Below are 20,885 nucleotides of genomic sequence, written 5' to 3'. Positions count from 1 at the left end.
TTTCTTGACTTTATAACACTTTTGAACTAACTTAACGTTATATAGTCGAGTTTTAAAGCTTAATTTACTCTTAAAAACACACGTGGGTGGTGGAGAAGCACTGAATACTTGGATAACCTGGACCGCCCTCTCCACCACTTCCTGCAGGGACAGCGCAGCACTTTTTCCAACACTCTTCCAGCTCTCAAGAACAGATACAGTAGAACCTTCCTGCCCACTTCAATCCCCTCTGGCTCTCTATTACACAACTGTAACACCGTTACACTGTCGTTTGTTTGATTACATCTTTGCACTATTGTTTTTTTTATTTTATTTAATATTATTCTATTTTTTTTAAATATATTGGGCAATTCTTATATTAAATATACCTTTACCTTTATGTATACATGCTGCTAGAGCGAAGAAATGTCCCCTTGCGGGATTAATAATTAACTATCTATGTAGCCTTTAACAAGAGATTCAATTCAGTGTAAACCTTTGGTCACATCTTGCTTGCAAGCTGAAACGCAGATCTGTGAAGGGTGTAGGATGTATTTTGGTTGGCCGTTATTTGAGGAGCGTTATACCTGTCCAGGCAGTTAAAGACAGGTAAGGCGAGCCCGACCTGAAAACATAAAAAACACATGAAACCGCTGCTCTCAGAGGAACCTGAGCTGTTAGACCCGCCCTGACATGCACACTCATGGCCCAGCCTTTAATTACACAGCTAAGCTTGCACAGTAAAGGATATAAATATAAAAGTCTACCCCATTAGTTTGTTCCTTGTAATATGTTCTATATCATGAAGTAACAAACATTTGCAAGCATATTTATTGTAAAAAATACTGTATACACGATAAAACATGCAAACATTTTACAGAGGCGGTACAAAAAACATTTGAACACGCAAGTGCCTTTTTCACAAAACTAATTTCGGCACAGTGATACATACCTCTTTTAACATGGAATGTTTAAAGACATTTAGAAAACCCTCTCATACAAAACCATAACAAAATAGCATTTCGTGAAAAATCCACCCACGAAACTATAAACTGTTCATAACAATGTGGTACATTGTTTAGTTGACACACTACAACTGCATTCCTATTTTGTTAATATCAGTTAAACTTCTTGGGGAAGTATTGATCTTCCAGAAAAAATCCTTTAATCTGAACACCCTGCCACAGTTCATATTCCTTATATTATAACAATAACCCTACCAACCCCAATAACAAATGAAAACAGCATGTTAAGATCAACAAAAGAGCTGCTGAATTACAGCTAGACAGAGCAGACTGAAATAAAGAGCTTTCTTACACAGTAAAGACATGTTTCATTAAAAATTAGATACCCACCATTATATAACAAAAACAGCACCTACAATGATTGTTGGCATAAAAAGCTTATTATTAATTTCTATCAGTCATGGGAAATCTTAAAAACTCCTATGTTGTTGCTTTTGAAAGAAAATAATGCATATTTAAAATAAAAAAATTGTTTTGGTGTACAATGATTTCACTACGGATATATATATTTACACAGCTTCTCCTTTAAAAAAAATTATGGCTTTTAAATGTGAAGGTAAACAGACACCCTTTTCAAAATGGCACACATTGTGATGGAGAAAACCACCTACACAGCACGGATGCTCACAAAAACGTTCAAGCTTATTGTACCATAAACAAAACATATTGCAAAACAAGGCAAAGGTTATTTGAACAGGCTAAAAGTGATATACAATGCAAAGCAGACATATTATTAGGGACATTTTAATCATTTTGGTCCCATATACTTGATTTTAAAACTATTATCTTTTATGTATCTCACCTAAATGCTGGTTTATCATACCATGCAGTGTGGATCGGTGTGAGAACATCTAGGCTGCAATATTAACTTATTTCTTCCCTGGCAAATTCCAATTCAGATTGAGTAGACATTAACATTTGATTGATCAACTTAAGCTGGCAGTGGAAGATGTCCTTAGGTGAGTCGGATACCCAAAACCTGCTCCAACTCTTGTCTTCTCTGCTGCAACTGAAAAGGAAAAGCGATGGCGTTGGTGCATATCAAAGCTAATAACAATCTACACATTACAATAAAACACCTATCAAACATGTACATCATTAAGAAATGCATTAGGCTGTGTCATTCCTTACTCTGGAGTAAACGTATCTGCCGACTGCCTCTGGTACCCAGGGAGCCTGGTAGAACTCGGTTCTCCTCTCCTCCTCTGGGTTTCCTGTCACATCCGTCATCAACTGACAAAAACAAAATAATGTTTCTTTGAACACGAAGAACCATAATGCCATGAATACAGAAAACTTTCATTCCCAAATGGCAAAATAATGTTGTAAATTATCAAGTTACTTTGGCAGTCAAGACAATGAAGTCTCCATTTAATTGAGCAAACAATGCAGCAAAATACTGTTGTTTTTGCTTCCATTTGACCTTTGACCTCTGTTCTAATATGTTAATTATGCTTGTTTGTTTTCGGCACAGTAGCGTCAGAGGTGAAGGGAATTATAGGATTTATCGGCTGTTAATGTGCCTCGGCGAACTGGCCATATAACTTGCTCCAAAAATACTTTTGAAATACAATTGTTCAAATTTGGGAAAGAAAACCACAGACTGCACAAATTATATAAACAAAAACAAACATTGTTAGGGTTGTCATGAAGATAGTGATAACACAACAGTCATATAAGCTTAAAGAAGCGGAGAATAAAGTGAGATATCTACACAACAACCTTACTGAAATATTTCAGTATCAATATTTTCCTAAAATATTAAACAGCTAAAGATGTTGTAAATAAATTTAAAAAGATTACGCATTGAGCAATACTATGTGTAAAATAAACGGTATAGTACAAGAAATCCTGTAGAGACTCCTTTGGAGAAACAGGTACAGTACATTATTGGTAGGAGCCATTGTTCACCTTCAGATCTCTGCACTGAGACTTGAGCCAGTCCTGGATGAAATCCTGAGGTTTATTGCTGAAGCTCAGCATAAAGTCTCTCTCAGTCTTCAGCTGGTTGATGTACTCAATCGTCTCGTGAATCTGGAGTAAAAAAAAACAAAACAGTGCAGTAATTATTTTAATTTCAAGTTAAGATAAATGTGAACACATGATTTCCCTTTTATTACCATTCTCCTAAAAGCAAGTGTCTAGTGACTGACTGGCAGGCCTTACCTTAATCTCCAGCGCAGCAATTTCCTGTTGGTTGGTTGTAGAGGACAGGAAACTGTTCATTTGGCCCTTCAGTGGATCGTCCACCTCCACATCAATGTCATAGCACGCCGTCTTCTTCTGATCTGTGGGGTCCACACTGCTCAGAGACGCAGAGACAGCAACAACGAAATCAAGTCAAGGATGCTGTTGAGACAAACTTGTAAGAGCAGCGCAGTAATCACTATTCATTGTCCAAATTATGGAAAAAAACTGTTCATATAAATGCATTACGGCTAAAAATCAAAGCTTATAAGCAAAAACAAAAATTTAAAAAAATCATTGAGATAATAAAAAAGATCTGGACAATGCTGGAATGTCAACACATTACACATGCACAAACACAGAACAAGGGATAATGATCAACATTCCCCTACCTAATCATGTGATTGATAATGATGGGGTCAGGGTGCTGCAGAAGGCTGGCCAGTTTCATGGGAATCTCAGAGAACCTCATGCGAGGACAGCCGAAGATCTGAACAGATTTGGTTAAAAATGCAATTTGGACATGAAGGTAAAGTTTTGTTTTTATTTTGTCTCTCCACAAGCATCAAAACATAACTAACATAACACATGCTGCACATTTGAAGTCCTATACAGTCACAGAATGCAGCATGTATTGGGGGAATTTTAAATACTTTGTTTTTTTGCACATTTGATAATATACATTAACAAATGAGTTTGAAAGCATTTTGAAATGTCAAAGCAACAGCGAGAAATGCCTAAGTGCTGAGCCAGCGTTCCATTACCTGTCTGAAATAGCGGTTGCAGTTGATGAACTCCTTCTCATGACAATCCTGCAGCTTGTTGTTCTTGATGTAGAGCCACAGGGCTTGCATGATGCTGGCTCGCGTCTGTGTGTGCACACCCAGCAGACGAGCCAACCGTGGGTCCAGTTTGTACTGAGGGGGCTGAGAAAAAGGCATTGGAGCAAAGAAAGTGGTGGTTGAAAAATGTAAGCCAGTCATCCCATCAAGGCATACGACTATTAGAGAGACGGTAACTGAGCAAATGCACCTGGTGGTCGAGCATGAGCAGGAGGGTGCATTTAACATTCAGGTCGCCGGGCCTTTTGACTTGGAAACCATCCGTCTCCTGAGTAGTGGGCATTCTGTGCCACTGAAAGATAAAGTCAAAAGATTAGATTTTATTCATTAGGTCCAATGAGATCTAGAACTAAATCTCAGCGGAAATAAATACAGAAATTGGGACTCAAGCAAAAGCAAAAGCTCCCAGATAGTGCTAGTATTTTTAAATGGTGCAATATATATATATATTGCACCATTTATATATATATATATATATATATATATATATATATATATATATATATATATATATATATTGCACCATTTAAAAATACTAGCACTATCTGGGAGCTTTTGCTTTTTGTCAATATATATATATATATATATATATATATATACACACACACACACACACACAAACGTGAAAGACCAGTTACCATTACACTGATTTAGATTATGGATTTAATAAACATCGTGGGATATCTTCAGGATTCAAGAAAGGATTGACTCCAAAAGTTTTAATGATTCCAGCTGAACTCTCTTTTTTCATTAGTGCCTACAATGTTCTGAGGTCACATGCCTTTAAAATGTTGTCATACCTCTACTAAGTGGTTGTCAGGTCCATAGAGCTCCTTATCAAGCTCAATCACCAGGCTTTTGAAGAAAGATGAGAATTTCCTCTTCTGCTTGCCAGGCTAGGAACAAAAAGTGCAAAAGAGTAAAACTGTAGACAACTAGAAAAAACTGTTGCATTCCCCCCCCCCCCCCCCAAAGCCCTGTTAAAGTCTGTTTGCACAACATGACCCCTTTCACTCCATCCCTCATTTCCCTTTTCCTTTTCTGTTACTCCATGCAAAACTCCTACACATGCCTAAACCAAATGAGCCAGAGAGGAAAAATTAACTGAAAAGAAAATCCTCCCTCATGTGGCCACAGATGACACAATGAGTTGAGCTGGAATTGATGGAGGGAGGGGAGGCTTGTCAGCTCTTGGTATGTAACGGCCGGTGGTTTCAATTCCTCGTTTCAAAAGAGAACATGAGCTTGTGTGTGTGTGTGTGCGTGCGTGTGTGCGTGCGTGTGTGCGTGTATCTGAGAAGAGGAGTGGAGAGAGCTGTAAACACACATCTGGTTGCGTGGTCTGAGCCAGGGACACAGGCCAACAAGAGCTGAATGGCTAACGTTTTCACAGAAACTAAATAACAGACTAAAATACTTGGGAGTCAGACCACGCTGGGACAATGGAGAAACAGAGCAAGACAATTCAAATGAAGGACGTTGTTCACGTACTTCCTCCAGAAGTTTTCCCTCCACTCTCAGTTCCCAGGAGGACACCTTCTCTGCCTCCTCGCCCTCGGGTTTGCTGGGGGTGTACGTGTTAGAAATGTAGATCCTGAGCTTACGTTTTTGCTGTGTCAGAGATGAACAAGCACATATATCAGGAACTCCAGTTAAACAAAAATGAACCATGACAAATCTAAATAAGATACATTTGGATATTTTTTTAAGCTGCATTCGATAAATGGTTAAGACAGATAAACAAAACATGGTAGTCCTTAATTGGTCAATCAAGACAGTTTATATATAAGCCTGAAAGTTATTTCAAATGATCTTTTTTAGTATTGGAAAATCTGACAATGCGCTCTTGTGAAGAGGTACCATAATAGGCTTCTTGATGGCTTCCTGAATTTCCATACGCTTTCGGGCAATGGTCTGATCCAGTTTCCTCTCAAATGCCAAGAGATCCATGTAGGCCTGGGACTCTGGGACCAGGTCTCGGATCTAAAGAGCCAACAGCAACGCATGAATATTAAGGGGATGTGGCTAACTGTGAACAAACTGAATCCATCTAAAGTATGATTGAAGGGGTAAACCCTTTCTTACCCTCTGTGGGAGAACCTTATCAGCCATCTTGCGTCTTTTTGCTCTATATCCCATAGAAAGCATAACAAACAAGATGATTTCCAAAGCACTATATGTACATTTGACAAAAAATAAATACAAACTATATGCTTTCTCTAAAATATAAAAGATCCAATAACTTCAGTCAAACAAGGACATACTGTACTATGTTAACAAAATGTCATCATTAAGGATTTGCCTTTAGAAAAGAATGACCTTCATTCACCAATAAACAATGGAATGACACACAACAGATTAACAGACAGATCTCATTGACTTAATTTGATTAGTGATTATTTTTTAAGACTTCATAGTGTAATAACAAAATCTTGGCCAATGCTACCGCTTCATTAACTTCCCCTGAATGATCGATCACCTTGGGCTCTGACCCATCATCATCGCTATTGACTTCATAAAGGCCGTTTTGTTTCTTTAATTTAACTACACAGTTCCACCTCATTCGGACTAAATTTAATTCCCAATCTCATTGTTAAGAATTTAGATACACCGCTCCTTGTATAATGAGGATTTTTGTTCCAAAATAAAGTTTTATAAAGACAAGAGGTTCATTGTGGATCATGGATCGCCACATTTAGAAGCGTGATATCAGTTTAAAGTCAAAAGGCATCTACTTGTGTCTGCTGCTTTGAAAGCCAAGACCAGTCATGAGATACTCCTATCCTTGTGTCTGTGTGATCTGAGCTGTGCTTTTAAACAGCAGTGACTTCACAAGCACACTGCTCAGAGAAAAGAACCATCCTGAATGAATAGGGTGTTGTTATATTGTTAATGAGCCATAACAGGCTAAATCTGCCACTGAATGACTCAGTGACTTCTACGGTGTTAAGTATGGAAATATATATTTACAATTCAATGATTTTAGTTTTTATATGAACGATAATTTGCATAACATTTCTAACTGGAGGTTATGTTTATTCAGAATCGTTTAAGGAACAAAAACGTACCGCTGTAGTTGTTGTCCTGGCTGAGGAAAACATTACCAGAAAGGTCCTTAAGATATTCATGTTTGTTATAAACCAGTGTTGTGAATGAAAAGCCCCCATTTTCATTATGAGACGGCCCTCTTCTTAAAATCATGATCTTCACGGACACTTTTCTGGTATCATTTCGTCAAAACAACAATACTATAAAGAAATCAAACTCTTTGCATTTTATAGACTTACTCTACACCAGTATTTTTGTTTTAATCAGCCAAAGTCAGTAAATGAGGGTTTGTATCACTATGTTTTGAAAAGAAGAGTACGCGTTGCAGGAAGTATAATGTGCATTAAAGAATTTGCAGTATTTCTAGTGTATTGCAAGGATATACTTAATTGTTGTTTATTCACTTTCACTATTAACTTATTTTTTTTTTTTTTAAATCAATCGATAACACTCTTAATAAATGAATAAATAAGTTGTTTAATAAGCACATTCCCGGATTCGTCCCGAGGCTGTTTTGATCAATCAAGCTTCACTTTATTCATTTCCCTCTCACAAAAACACTCGCACTTCTTCACAGTTTACCCTCGTCTTAGGCCTCCCAGTGCCTCTTGCTGCTGCTGTTGATGCAGATGAAGGAACCGTTTCCTCGAGGCCTCCATGCTTGGAGGCCCCATGCCTTGCCTCATGGGCATGTTCCCACCACCATAAGAAGGACCAGGCAGCTGGCCCCCCATTGACCCCATGGGGCCCCCCAATCTGTTGGATGGCATCCCTGAGCGCTAAAGAAAAAAAAAAACTGAAGCTGATTTCACGTTCAAAATAATGTTAAATTACTGAAAAACTACATTTTTTTTCTCCAGACATTTCATTACTCTCCTTTTAAAGAAAAGTGTTGTTATTAACATAAGCCTGCATGTGAATGCTTGATTTACTTTTTGTTCCTGCAGAACTGGTTTATGAAAGATGGGTTTATGATCCCTATGTGATGATTTAAAGCCAAAAAGATGATGAAGGATTAGATGGAGAGATACAAATGTCCTGTAGTACATTGTGTGTGGCATAACTACTAGTCATAGTATAAAAACAAATCGTACAGTCAAAAGGAATATTTTTGTATAAATGTATAGTGTTCGATAATGTAGAGAACAGCAATTAAAACATGAACACGTTTTTTATATTGTTATGTTTTATTGTGACGTGCATGCATGTATAATATGTTTTTCTGTAATGTTGTCTGGGGTATCCATGTGTGTATAATGACTAATTTATTGTTTTTCCAACGTTTATCTTGTTCTATAATAATTCAGTAATATGCTGACAAACCATATTTAATGGACTTATCAACAATGTGTGTTCTTTCTTAAGAGTGCTGCTTACTTTGTTTGGTCACTCCTATAACAAAAAAAACAAAATATCTGACCCCATATGGCTCTAACAAACATGAGACAACTGTAATAAAGCATATTAACTAAAGACCTCATGAAGCTGCAGATGGTGGCAACACTGAGATGCTATATGCAGCCTTAGCTCTGACAGAATGTAGTGATGATGAACTCACTTTTGTTTTTAAGCTAACTGACAGGAGGCTGAGGTCAGCCACGTGATTCTCTCTTTCACACGTGCACAACACATTGATTTGTGTTACTAATTATAAATTAAACGTCCTTAAAAGTACTTTAAAAAATGTACAATACTATCAATCACTATAAACGCCATGTGAAAAAAAATGTTGCAGTTAATTTATGGCGGCAGTAAGAAAGAACATACCATATTCAAATGCGGAAGTAGCGTCCACACCTTGGTATTTAAAAAAATATAATAATAATAATGAGCTTTTACTTTGGTATGTCACGTGACGGTTTTCAACTAGATATTGGTTTTATATTTTCATCAAAATGTAGAACTGCGTGTACTCTTAAAAAGCAGCACAAACTTAAATAACTTTAAAATTTAACAGATTTTGTAAACCTCCTTTCACTGAGTTACCAAGTTTCCCTATTTATTGAGCAGAAAACCAACCTGGGGGTACAGGGGCGCGTTGCTCATGCTCCGGGGGTATCCCGCCGGAGATTGGGGCAGACCTGGCATCCTCATACCCGCGGGGTGCCCAACATGCATGGGGCTCACGTTCATATTCATCGGAGTGAAGCCTCCTCTTGAAGCCATCTTCTGGATCCACAAGTGGTTAAAAGTGACGGAAACTTCGACGCCGAGTTTCGGTCCAAAAAGAAGTCTCTCGAGCTCCTAAACCACCGTCGCCGGTTCAAATCCGAAAGTAGTTGGCGAGCCGACGATACGGTTACTTTTAATGAGGTCGGGTTGTGGTCTGACAGCAAAAAGCTAGCTACCGTTAGCTCGTTTCCTACCGTTTCAAGTTCCGGGATTTTGCTTCTGCCAACAACTGCTTGTTTTCTGGACAGCTCGTGGTGTGCGTGTGTGTCACCTCCTCCTCGCCTTGTTCTCGGGCCTGAACATCGCTAACCAGCAGCTATCTCACAGTGAGGCTGACTTATGACAAACCGAGTGGCTCTTTAGCAAATACCGGGAAGTATTCTTGTTGTAACTGCCTGTACACGCGCGCGCACACACACATACACGTACACAATGCCAAACGCCGCCTTCATAGAAGTCGGACATTTTCGGTCACATACCCTCGACACACCTCATACAGACTTTCGGATACTAGTATTTGTTAATAAAACATTGCTCGAATTGAACGAATGCGCATGAATTGACCTCAATGCCAGACACGGACTTTGTATGACTACTACAGCATTTGCACAGAAACCAACCAGTATATAGTTTTTAAGTATATAGCCCCTGTGGCTCGACGATTTTTGTGCGTCGATTAATTTGTGGTAATTCGATTAAACACATTATTTAGGACGATGCACCATGTGAGCACAGTGTAAGATAAAACATACATTTAACTATAGGAGCCTCTCTAGAAGGCATGGCAATTAAATTAAACAATAAGGCAGAGATATTAGTTGATGTCGTTGTGTGGTGCAAATTGAAACGTGGCTGTTGATACTGATGTATCAATGAGCAGTTTAACCAGTGGTGGGAGACTATTGTACTTCAGTAAATGTGGTGTGTATGTGATATAGTGTAGAAATACACTAAACGTCCTGTATTAAAATGTTTACAAGTAAAAGTATTAGCATCAAAATATATGCTTAAAGCACCAAAAGGAAAAGTGCTCATGATAGAGTGGCCAATTTCAGAATAATATATACCATATTACAAATAATGATAACTTCTTTATAGGCTACTGACTACAAAGCTGAAGTGCAACGATGATAATGCCTTGTTTATTAGTTGATCATATTGTATGTCACTGATTTGCAAAGTAACTACAGCTGTTGTGAATGTAGTTGAGTAAAGAGTACATTATTTATCTCTGGTATGTTGTGCTGTAGAAGTATATAGTATTGCATATCATAAAATAACCTCAAAACTTACTACCACTTAAGTGCAGCACTAACTTACCTTTCACCACTGGTTTTACCTGCTTTATCTGTCGTTTGGTAGCTGGATTTGTTATACGATTAATGGTGTAAAAAGTACAAGTTTGCAATAAAGAAAACTGCATTCATATGTTAGACCATCATGCTCTGCTTTGCTTGTTGGGGAAATATTGGGCAATTTGACCTCTTTGACCACTGGGTCAACACGCATAGCTCTTGAAGGATGGGTTGCCAAATGTACAAACACTCTGTCAATGCCACCAACACACAAACTAACAAGAGCTCAGATGTCGGAGTTCAGGAGGAGCACATGAAGGTAGCATAACTGGCTCCCCTGGCAGTTTTCCCATTCAGGGAACTCGATGCGGAACACTTTTCTTTGATTAAAATCTCAAACTGTGAACTTTTGTGTTTACTATATCTCAGTTTCCTAAGAATACGATCTACAACAGCACATCACTGAAAGAAAAAAAACGTTCACAAAGCAACATTTAACTGACAATAAAAACTGAAGCATCTTCAGACCTCTTCTTTTGATCAACAGCACCCCCTGGCGGTCATCAGTCGTAAGTACTTGAGCTGGGTTACTAAAACCACATTCAGTTCCACGTTACCACCAGACATAACGACAGGTAACAAATCATTTATTATGTTAGACAGAAGAAACAAACTTGAGCCATGATAGCAGCAATTCAACTATTGGAATATTTACACTATCACATCACACCAAAGATATATGTTACCCTTTACAATGTAAACACATGATACAAAGACATTTTGAATGCTAGAAAACAAGCTGACAAATCCACCAAAAATGTAATTAAACGAAACAAATCTGCAGTAAATACCCGTTTGTACAATTAAGGGCCCATTTACTGAACTGTTTCCACAGGTGAATGACAAACTGAGGTTTGCTTCTCTATCAAACACTGTATTGTGATTCAACTGAATAACGGTGAGCCTGCAGTGAATGTTAAAATAAAAAGACAAATCATTAGTAATGATTGTCTTTGACATTATTTTTCAAAGAATACAATTTTAAAAAAAGGTGAGGAAATAGAAGTACACCTAAAGTCTAATCATTTATGAATAAAAAATAAAAAAAGTGTTTGCTCTTCACACAGCCACCTCTGCTTGGCCACTGCATGAATGACACCAGAAGCTACCTCTGTGCAGTGAAATCGTACATAGTGACATTTATTATTTTGGACTCCAGCAAAAAAAATAAATCGTAGACAAAATTAACTAAAAACAAAAGAAGAAATGAGTGTTGTTACGTTGATGTTGTGGGGAAAAAAGAAACAAATCTGTCACGTATACAGTGGGAGGTCTAGACTGCTTCTGCAGAGCAGCAAACGCCATGAATGTCACCTACAACATGGACGTCGTTGAGTGTTACTGGTCTTCCTGTGTGTGTGTGTTTGTGCAAACATGGTGGTAAGAGAATGTGTGTTTGTGGCCGAGTGTGTTATTGAGGGAATGCCTCATCTTTCATCAGCATGCGCGGGCTCTCCTGGTTATCCATGCGACGTCTCGGACCCATCATGCCTATGGGATGAAACAGCGGACACCATTCAGTCACTTATACCAGATAATTAGTGATTTAAATACACATTCAATTCTTAGACAGATTTTCAAAACTATATCAACAGGGCTGAACCAAGCCCTCATTTAGGAATGAATTTATTCAACACTAAGTGGGTTCACTTCTTCAAATTAAATAATTTAACCATAATATGTACAAACTAATTTGCCAAACTGCAGAAAAAAGAATAGGTTCAAGGCTTCATTTCCACTTACTGCTCTTATGCTTGAATGATTTAGATCTTCGGGGTGAGTTTGGATTCTGAGGTGGAATAAGAAAAACATAGAGTTTGAGTTAACAAATTAAATATAATCCATGCGTTTAAAATAAAAACAGTGTAATGCTCCACAAGATTGTTATAGTAGTCGAGGAAATAAGAAGTACCTTGTCAGGTTTCCTTTTCTTGGCTGTAAAAGAAAGACGTTACATTTTAGATTCAAAGAAACATTTGAGTAATTGTATTAGAAATGATTATTCTTGGCTATCAAGTCCAACATAGCACCAGTACGTCACCTTTCTTTTCTGCACCGTAAGACCAGTCGTTATCGTTGACGTCGTCGTTGTCCTCTTGGTCGCTCTCTGACTTGTTGTTGGTGTTGTTACCGGTGACTATTCTGTAAAAGAGGGAAGCAGGAGGCATGACACGCACAATGATTCAGCATTACTCGCTGCACACAAATATATTCTGACCTGACACTATTTCACAAGATTGCTTCAAGGTACTGCATCATTACATTTTGTGAATACATTTAAAAAGGGAGCACAACTTCTCCAGCTACAAATTGTGGTTACACTTCGACAACATCTTAAATGTTCATGCTTCAATAAATTTGAATTTGACTGAGCTTACGGGACAAAGGAACAGTTTATAATCTTGCCATGTGCTTGTATTGGTTTTCAGTGGGGTGGCCGTCTCACTCGCCTACCTGCGGTTGGCGATACGGCTGCTGTTGCGTCCCATCCCCAGGCATTTCTCCAGATGTGGGGCAAAGCGTGAGGCAGCAATGCTCCGGTTGCAGTTGGGACATACACACTCTTTGTTCTTCCACTGGTTGTACACCTGGCCGAACACGTCCAATCCTGGCTGGTCCACGATTTCTAGAAAATGTAAGAGCAAGCTATAAACGGAAGACGACATAAAACACAAAGCTTTTGTTGCTTTATTGCCTGGATGTGTTGTTCCTTTGTCTTTGGCCTTCTTTATTATCGACCGTCATAAATATGGGAGGACAATTAAAACTTAAGAAACGTGTCAGCTTTATGTCAATATGGAGAAGGAACAACTGTGAGCTCACCAAAGTCCCTCATGCTTTCCTGGTCCGTGTCATCCAGGAAAAAATAGCCCTGCTTGACGGCCCGGTGGACCTCGAAGCAAAGACCCAGGCATGCATCCTCCACCAGGTCAGACAGGATGTCCTGAGCTAGGCCCTGGCAGGGAAGGGCCGGAGGAAACAGAGGCACAAGTCAGACTGTCTCATTCCTGCATCGTGTCGACAGATGTAATGTGCCTTTCTAAGGCTGCTTGAACTAGTGCCATACTGTGGCCTCGCTCGAACGTACCTCCAGCTTGCTGTTGTCCAGGCTGGACATTGAAACCTCCTCCATTTTCATTTGCCAGAACTACCAGATGAGCCGACGTTGCTGTGGTCATGCTGTAGCGCGCAGCACGCAGTGGCCGGAACAAGGCTGCAAAGCAAGGGGGAAACGCACGTTAAGCAGCGCGGTGGCATTACATCCTGTACAATCCTTGCATGGTCGACATTTGATGCCTTGGAGGTGCTGCAGCGACTTACAACTGCCCGTTGAACACCGCCGGGGACTTTGCTTCCCACGTTTACAACCTGCGAATAAACACAAAGCAGAACAACAGCGTTGGTGTGGCAGCACTGCAACATCCCAGTAGCCACAAAGACGCAACGTGAGCTCAGTCATCAAACGCAACACCGCGCTGGTCCGAGCACTGAGGTTAAATGAAGGCATAGCTTAGCCAAAACCTTGCCGAGGAAAACAAAGAGCGTGGCTATGAATAGGCTCGAGGAAATTGAACGTGCCAGGAGGCGGTATCACCTCCTGGTCAGCAGCAGCTACAGCTACGAGCTAAACGTGCCAAATGTATCAAACTCGGCGGAGTAAATAGAAACAATGTAACACGTTTGTAAGTGACTGAATGGTTTTGCTGTTGAAGTATTACATTTGACCACAGCGAGGCTGGTCCCCGAACCCAACGCCGCTGCTGCACTGCGGCTGTTCGCCTTTCAACTCCCCGAACAAACCCCGAATGGTTCAAAACGACGCTCGTTACCCGATTTAAATGGGATCTGCGAGGAATACCTCAAGCACGGCCACGCAATGTCCCCAATTGTGTTTATTTACCTATGTCGGCAGGCATCCATCTTTACATCACAGAGATCAGACAGTAGCAATCGATCGCTACACGAGTCTCCAGTTTCCACTAAGCGCTTCCTTTGCAGCACTGCCGGGTTTTCCCAGTTAACGCCACTGTGAATGCATTTATCAGCCTGGCCAGCATGTGACTGCGAGTTACCCCGTGCAACGTGAGAGTTAAATTGGCCCTTTGTTCGGCTTTGTAGTATTCATAAAAAACATGTTTTTCTTTTTTTTTAAACCCTGGTCTGTCTTTTGTGCATGTTATGTGTACAGATTGTAAAGCCCTCTGGGGTGAATTTGTAATTAGTGATATTGGGCTATACCAAATAAAGTGAATTGAATTACTTCACTACATCAGACAATCAAAAATAAATGTTTATTTGATTTTTTTTTTTAAGGATTTACAAACAATGCTTGAAAAATGATATTCTTGTTTATCCACACAAATAAAACCCATAAATGTTGACCCATGTACATTTTCCCTGGTCCTGCATTCTCTCAAATTTCAGACATACATATTGTCAGTCAAAAGTAGAAGACACATTTACTGAGTTATGTTTGAATAAAGTGTATTAATTAAAAACACTACCTCAGATGCATTATGTTGCGGTATGGATTAGATTAATCTGACCCTGGAGCAAAAATGAGATCCTCGGTAAAACATCATTTAACTCACTCAATGTGTGCACTGTGAACAGCATTCCAATGGCAGATTATCAAATAGACCCAGATTGTATAATGCATTAGTTCAAACTAATTAATACAGAAGATGCAAGGACAAAATATCACTGGTGCTAAATGATCTTTCCAGAACAAACCTATTTTCACAAGTTCTCAAAGCTAGGTAATAAAGCAGGATGCACATTTAAGAACAAAGACGTGCATTTCTCAAGCTTCTCAACATATGGTCCTGCATAAACACATACTTTATTTCTGCTTTTTTTTATTTCTATTTTCCATTATAATTATACATAAGGGTGTTAACACAGAGGAGTACTGGTGGCAAGCTTCCAGCCAACATGGCCACCACACAATGTGGCATTAAAGTCAGCTACTGGAGCAGCCAGTTTATTAAGTCAAATCCAGATTTCTGCTCTGAACTTGAGAAGCGCGTGTGATCTGCCGTCAATCTAATCGCCAATTAGAACAACTCAAAAAAGATGACTTCGTCTTCTTCCTCCAACTCCTGTAGATAAACAGGTGATATTAATAAAATCTGGATTAGCAAAATGAAACAGAAAATCACAAAAACATATATGTTTAGTGTTCTAACCTCATCAGACTCCAAATTGTTCTCTTCTTCATAATCGCTGTCCTCAGTGTCTTCATCTTCTGAATCCTGCATGGTATAAAATAAATGTGAATTGGAAATAAAGCTTCTTAAACGCGTGCTTTCTTTATTCTAAGAATGATATAATTTTCTTCCTGATTATTATTCCTTCTGTACAGAAATTAGATAGTCGACTCAACACTATTACTTTTCTTACCATGTACTATTGACCGCACACTTTTCAGCATACATATAATGAATACATTTAAAAGTCACAAGTAAACCGCATGCATCAATTCAGATAAAGTATATTTACTTCAAGGAAGCCTGCAGAGAGTGTTGCATTGGTCACATCATGAAAGGGCGGTTAAGAAGAATATATTACTTTGCATCAAAAAATCAACTTACTGATGGTCTATAGATAGAACCACGTGGTTTTCCTAATTCATAAACTTCCATTTGGGCGACATCAAGGTATCGGATTTTCTGCAAAGATAAGCATATTATCAAAAAGAAATGCTTTTAAACAAAACTGGGACTTGAATTTGTGAGTAAGTGCTTACACTGGGGTTATGTCTCCGATAAAATTGCTGCTCTGCTGCCGACAATGTCTGAAGAACGTAAGACATACACACACACACACACACACACACCTCAGTTTAAAGTAAAAAAACAACAACTTCATAGAATAAAAAAAAAAAAATAGTAGGAGAGGATTCTTTATACCTCAAACCACTTCCGAAGCTCCAAGGAGTATATTTTATTGTATTCAAATACTTCCTCATGGTAGCGTTGCTTCTCCACCGCCGGGAGGTCCAGCCACATTTTGCTGACCTTGCAAAAGCGTTCCTTTGAGTTTAGGATGCTGTCCCTCAGAAGAAACATTTGTTTTGTGCGGAAAGTGTCACAACCAGATCTGCGAGTAAATAAATATTCAGTCATTTTCATTAATTCTGGGTCTCTTAAGGGAACAAATGTTGTATGACGATCATGCTCACCGAAATGGCATTTTGGGCTCCCCAGGAATTTTCTTTTGATCTGTTCTTTTAATGCCCTGCATATTAATAAAATATGGATTTAAAAAAAAGGAGATCAATCCAATGATAATTTCTAGAAGTGAAGGGAGCACAACAAGCTGATTTTCTGACTGGAAAAAAAGAAACAACTGAACAACCGTAAGCACTTTTGGTCTTTTGATGCCGGTTTCCATTAGAATGCGCTGCTGCTTCTCCTCATCAAAATTCTGAGGGGCATAAACACAATTGTTACACAATGTCTGACAGCATCAGCTCAATGCTGCAACTGTAGTTTTCTAAATGACTTACCATAAGATATTCATTCAGCTCAACCACGTACTGTCTCTTCAACTAAAAGAAATACGCAAAGTGTTTCATTCAGATTCAAACTGTGATCAAACATCCAAATCTATTGTATCCGTCTCAAAAGTTTGTGTTCCTACCTCTTTGCAGCGTGTGTTGTACATTTCCTTCTGTTTCTCAGTCATATCTCGCCAACTTTGGGCCCACACATTTACAGGTTTACATCCTTCGACTTTCATCCCAGAAGTAGACTGCTCTTTGCAGAATAGTATATATCCATTTCTAAAAATATACACACACAAACACGTGATCAGCTGCTGGTGAATTATCTGCTGGTTGGCATTAGTTGTTTTTTGTGTTAGTTTACCAAAAGATAAGACATATCGCAAAGTTCAAAAGGTATGGCTGGTTCTCCAAAGGACTTTTTCAAACTTAATGACTAGCAAGAACTATTGAGAATGAATCCCCTGAAAATGTCATGCCCCCTAGTGGATGAGGATGTAAATGAGGGCACCTTTGAGGGCACCAAGGCTGCGTTTGAAATCGCACACTAATGTGCTCTATACCACATGCTCAATCAGTATGTTTCATACATTGATGCTGGTAGAGCTGCCATGCAATGCGCCGGCCTGCCCATCAGGAGCAATTTAGGGTTAAGCACAAGGGCACTTCAAGAAGCAGTCAGGAGAAAGCAAGAAATAGAACCGCCATCCTTAGGATTAAAAGGATGACCCGCTCTATCTCTCGAGCCATAGCCGGGCATTTATCGTTTAAAAAAAAAAAGAAGGTGTAAATATGATAAGTACAGCGAAAGGCGCCAACTGCCGATTTAGGAACATGCAACAAAGCAAATCAAATGGACCTAAATAAGTGTCAATGTGGAGTGTGTGGCTTACGTAGAAGGCTTGGGAGGCATGCCCACTGTATCTTCAGTGACCTGCTTTAAGAAGAGAGGTCACACATCAATTTAAAGATACTTAAAGTAAGAATGTGAACCTTTCCAGCTGTGTTATATAATTGTAATCCAGTATGTGCCCTTCCAAATAACCACTGCCATACATACAAACTGTATTACATCATATGAATAGCCATTTGGGGTAAAAAGAATAAGCCCAGCTAACTAACAGTACACTAGAGTTAATGACTTACAGTTTTACTGTTTGCAGGGAGCTTCTTCAATGTGGTCTTGGGCTTGCCACAGTCAGCGTTTAGATATCGTTTACTGAAAGACAAATAATTAGTTTGACAGTGAATTTTAAACATGCATTCTGGGCCAAATCACGTGTTCGTACGGGCCGTTACGCGTGTCAATTTACTACCTGAACACCTGCTTTCTTCTCTTGTATTCCTCATTTACAAGCTGAAATTTGTCCTCATACGGAGCCTGGAAAAGGTCAGTTATTCATGATCAATACAAAAGTTGAATCCCAAGGCAACACCAAAATGATAAGAAGTGTTGTTTTAGCGGTAGCCCTTGACTCACTGTACCTTCTCTTCATCTGGGAGACTCTTATACTTCTTGCATAGCTTACTGAATATATTTTTCCTGCTCATATTTGGGTGTTTCTTTTGATAATTAGACACATTTTCCTCAAAAAAGAAAGCAGTTGGAGGGGCGGGTCTCTTTGGGCACTCTGGATGGATCTGAGGTACAATAAATCAAAGAATGAAGCATTCGGTATTATTAGACTTGTGTTAGCAACCTTTGAGCAAAACATCCAGATTTCTCTCTTTATCCGTAGTACAAGTGAGGGCTCCACAGAGTGCAAGCGTCAAGACTGATGAGTCAGCAATGACCTGAAACTGTATTTAGAATATATACATGCATGTACAGCGCAATTTAGTATTCACAACATGAAGCCGTCTTGATTGTGCTGTGCTTACCTTTGCTCTCTTGACCGGATTGGTAATGACACCTTCCGCTTCAACGATGAGGTCTATGAGGGTCCGAGTCTTACACATCTGAGCAAGACCATTACAAATATTACACTAATTAGACTGACTTCAAGGAATATCTTGAAATGCTAAATTGTTTGTTGTGTTTCTTCACCACGGAAAGGAAATCTCTATTACAATCTCGATCTGTATTGTTGCTAGCACAACAGGAAAAGGGACACAAATGAACTCCATGGTGTCATTACATTGCATAGTTAATCCAAAATGATATAATATTATTTAAGTGTCATTGAGCAAGAGGAAAGGAAATCCATCAAATCAATAATCAACATGGTAATCTGTAACATATAAGACAAAAACAGTTTTCAGACTCAAACATCTACATTTCTTTGAAAACAACTCGCTTAGGTTAGTTGATTATGACTGAAACTAAGTTAAACTGTGACTCACTTTGCGCAAAATCTGTCTCCACTTTTCTTGGCATGCTTCAGGAGAGAAAGGGGGGAAAGCCACCATATTCCAGTCCACAGTTTTCAGTGCTGTGATGTATGAGAGCTGTCTGGCATGTCCTGGGAGGCTGGACTTCATCGCAGCCAGAAGCTGCTGCAGGTTTGCCTGGGTCCACTCTGGTTACAGGAAGAAACACACAGGAGGGACAGCCATGTTGGTCATTTATATATTGTTATACAAGTCATTATAAAAGAAAGATGTATTTCGCGTTACCTTCAGTCACACTTCCACCCATTGTTTCCAATACAGCGTGTTTCCAGTGGAAGTATTTCAGTTCCGGTGAAGTTAACTCAACACAAGCGACTCCCGAAAACTGAACATGAGCGAAAATATCAACTAAGATCTCGCGATATTCAACCTAGATATATATATATGTTCATTAACTGGGACCGTTAGGTTCTTCGTCAAGAGACAAAACACCACATGGAGCCACATTCATTACGTGTGTTCATTCTTCTTCTTCGTGTTTATTGTCCGATGTTTGAGTTCGTGCAGCGTGGAGGTGACGAAGCGCCCCCTAGTGAGCCGGAGGTTGTCGCATCATGGCACGAAATCACCTGATTACTGATATATTACAGAACATTATTGTCCACATTGGATAACCCGGACCACCCTCTCCACAACCTACTGCAGGGACAGAGGAGCACGTTCTCTAACAGACTGCTTCAGCTCCGCTGTCACAAGGACAGGAGAACTTTCCTGATACAGGAGAACAATCATTAGACTTTATAATAAATCATCTCTGGCCAAATCCTCCATCAATAAAACTTGCAGCACTGACACTTTATACTTTAGATACACTGTATATACTTTCATTTTTATAGTATTTTTTACATTTCCTTTATTATTCAAATTCTTAAATGTAATATGCCCTGCTATTTTATTTTAATTTTATTGTATTGTATATTTGTAAAAAATATTTTTCTGCTGCTTCAAGAAATTTCCCCCTGGCGATGAATAAAGTCAAATCTGATCTAATCTATATATATATATATATATATATATATATATACATACTTTAGTTTATCACCTGACTTTTTAGTATTCATTGACTTTCTAAAATTAGCTCGAAATATCTCGGAATAATAAAGTTTATTAACATATCTTCAATTACAAATCTCTCTGTATAATCATTTACTGGGTATTATTTCATTTTATAGCAAGGTTAGAAGTTACATGCAATAAATGTGCCATATAAAGATTGATTTGATTTTAAGCTTTTCTCCGGTGTCTTATTCATATTGTTCATTTGTGTATTTGTGTCAAAGTAAGAAATAATTAATTATAATAATCTTATAGAAACAGTTAAACAGGATCGGCAAAACATGTGATTGGTCCCGGCTTTACTTAAAGCCAATAAAAAATA

The 20,885-nt window shown here is 38.8% G+C and overlaps 3 protein-coding genes across 8 annotated transcripts; all 3 read right to left on the bottom strand.

Moving 5' to 3' along the window:
• Positions 1 to 792: 792 nt before the first annotated feature.
• On the bottom strand, positions 793 to 9,673 carry smarcd2 (SWI/SNF related, matrix associated, actin dependent regulator of chromatin, subfamily d, member 2). The gene is made up of 13 exons (XM_034558361.1): positions 9,101 to 9,673; positions 7,664 to 7,860; positions 6,119 to 6,161; positions 5,894 to 6,016; positions 5,525 to 5,644; positions 4,834 to 4,929; positions 4,224 to 4,325; positions 3,956 to 4,117; positions 3,584 to 3,681; positions 3,171 to 3,306; positions 2,916 to 3,038; positions 2,136 to 2,237; positions 793 to 2,013 (listed from the first exon to the last, which is right to left on the bottom strand). Exons 1-13 carry the CDS (start codon positions 9,245 to 9,247, stop codon positions 1,960 to 1,962), a joined length of 1,503 nt encoding a protein of 500 aa, XP_034414252.1. The 5' UTR covers positions 9,248 to 9,673; the 3' UTR covers positions 793 to 1,959.
• Positions 9,674 to 11,174: 1,501 nt separating this feature from the next.
• Positions 11,175 to 14,618, bottom strand: si:dkeyp-118b1.2 (uncharacterized protein LOC559983 homolog). Of its 3 annotated transcripts, none has more exons than XM_034558533.1 (9): positions 14,510 to 14,618; positions 13,930 to 13,977; positions 13,697 to 13,822; positions 13,432 to 13,564; positions 13,063 to 13,234; positions 12,650 to 12,750; positions 12,521 to 12,543; positions 12,352 to 12,397; positions 11,175 to 12,099 (listed from the first exon to the last, which is right to left on the bottom strand). In XM_034558533.1, exons 3-9 carry the CDS (start codon positions 13,745 to 13,747, stop codon positions 12,020 to 12,022), a joined length of 606 nt encoding a protein of 201 aa, XP_034414424.1. In that variant the 5' UTR covers positions 13,748 to 13,822; positions 13,930 to 13,977; positions 14,510 to 14,618; the 3' UTR covers positions 11,175 to 12,019. The 3 variants fall into 3 exon arrangements, with proteins under 3 accessions (XP_034414424.1, XP_034414426.1, XP_034414425.1); XM_034558535.1 differs by lacking the exon at positions 14,510 to 14,618 and adding an exon at positions 14,439 to 14,466; XM_034558534.1 differs by lacking the exon at positions 14,510 to 14,618 and adding an exon at positions 14,328 to 14,404.
• Positions 14,619 to 14,881: 263 nt separating this feature from the next.
• LOC117749189 (nucleolar transcription factor 1-A-like) lies at positions 14,882 to 19,977 on the bottom strand. Of its 4 annotated transcripts, none has more exons than XM_034559429.1 (16): positions 19,733 to 19,977; positions 19,460 to 19,635; positions 18,998 to 19,075; positions 18,602 to 18,757; positions 18,433 to 18,497; positions 18,263 to 18,335; positions 18,010 to 18,053; positions 17,254 to 17,395; positions 17,120 to 17,161; positions 16,969 to 17,037; positions 16,793 to 16,848; positions 16,521 to 16,710; positions 16,358 to 16,405; positions 16,203 to 16,280; positions 15,798 to 15,863; positions 14,882 to 15,710 (listed from the first exon to the last, which is right to left on the bottom strand). In XM_034559429.1, exons 1-16 carry the CDS (start codon positions 19,752 to 19,754, stop codon positions 15,666 to 15,668), a joined length of 1,350 nt encoding a protein of 449 aa, XP_034415320.1. In that variant the 5' UTR covers positions 19,755 to 19,977; the 3' UTR covers positions 14,882 to 15,665. The 4 variants fall into 4 exon arrangements, with proteins under 4 accessions (XP_034415320.1, XP_034415322.1, XP_034415321.1 ...); XM_034559431.1 differs by having other exon boundaries at positions 16,978 to 17,037; XM_034559430.1 differs by having other exon boundaries at positions 18,010 to 18,050.
• Positions 19,978 to 20,885: the final 908 nt, after the last annotated feature.

This window comes from Cyclopterus lumpus, chromosome 19 (assembly GCF_009769545.1).
Source record: "Cyclopterus lumpus isolate fCycLum1 chromosome 19, fCycLum1.pri, whole genome shotgun sequence".
NCBI lineage: Eukaryota > Metazoa > Chordata > Actinopteri > Perciformes > Cyclopteridae > Cyclopterus > Cyclopterus lumpus.
The sequence above is the reverse complement of the archived record's forward strand: the minus strand, read 5'-3'. Positions and strand labels throughout refer to the sequence as shown.

What these genes read in the sequence shown, in the direction of transcription:
- LOC117749189 (XM_034559429.1), bottom strand. Translation starts at nt 19,754, where the DNA reads ATGGGTGGAAGTGTGACTGAAG. An exon ending in AGCTGAATGAATATCTTATG is followed by an intron (nt 17,038 to 17,119) that starts GTAAGTCATTTA and finishes TATGCCCCTCAG; the next exon opens with AATTTTGATGAGGAGAAGCA. An exon ending in AGCTTCGGAAGTGGTTTGAG is followed by an intron (nt 16,406 to 16,520) that starts GTATAAAGAATC and finishes TACGTTCTTCAG; the next exon opens with ACATTGTCGGCAGCAGAGCA.
- smarcd2 (XM_034558361.1), bottom strand. Translation starts at nt 9,247, where the DNA reads ATGGCTTCAAGAGGAGGCTTCACTCCGATGAATATGAACGTGAGCCCC. An exon ending in CTGGGAGGCCTAAGACGAGG is followed by an intron (nt 6,162 to 7,663) that starts GTAAACTGTGAA and finishes TATGGGATATAG; the next exon opens with AGCAAAAAGACGCAAGATGG. An exon ending in ATTATCAATCACATGATTAG is followed by an intron (nt 3,307 to 3,583) that starts GTAGGGGAATGT and finishes GTCTCTGAGCAG; the next exon opens with TGTGGACCCCACAGATCAGA.
- si:dkeyp-118b1.2 (XM_034558533.1), bottom strand. Translation starts at nt 13,747, where the DNA reads ATGAAAATGGAGGAGGTTTCAATGTCCAGCCTGGACAACAGCAAGCTG. An exon ending in GGAAAGCATGAGGGACTTTG is followed by an intron (nt 13,235 to 13,431) that starts GTGAGCTCACAG and finishes TACATTTTCTAG; the next exon opens with AAATCGTGGACCAGCCAGGA. An exon ending in AGAAAAGGAAACCTGACAAG is followed by an intron (nt 12,398 to 12,520) that starts GTACTTCTTATT and finishes ATTCCACCTCAG; the next exon opens with AATCCAAACTCACCCCGAAG.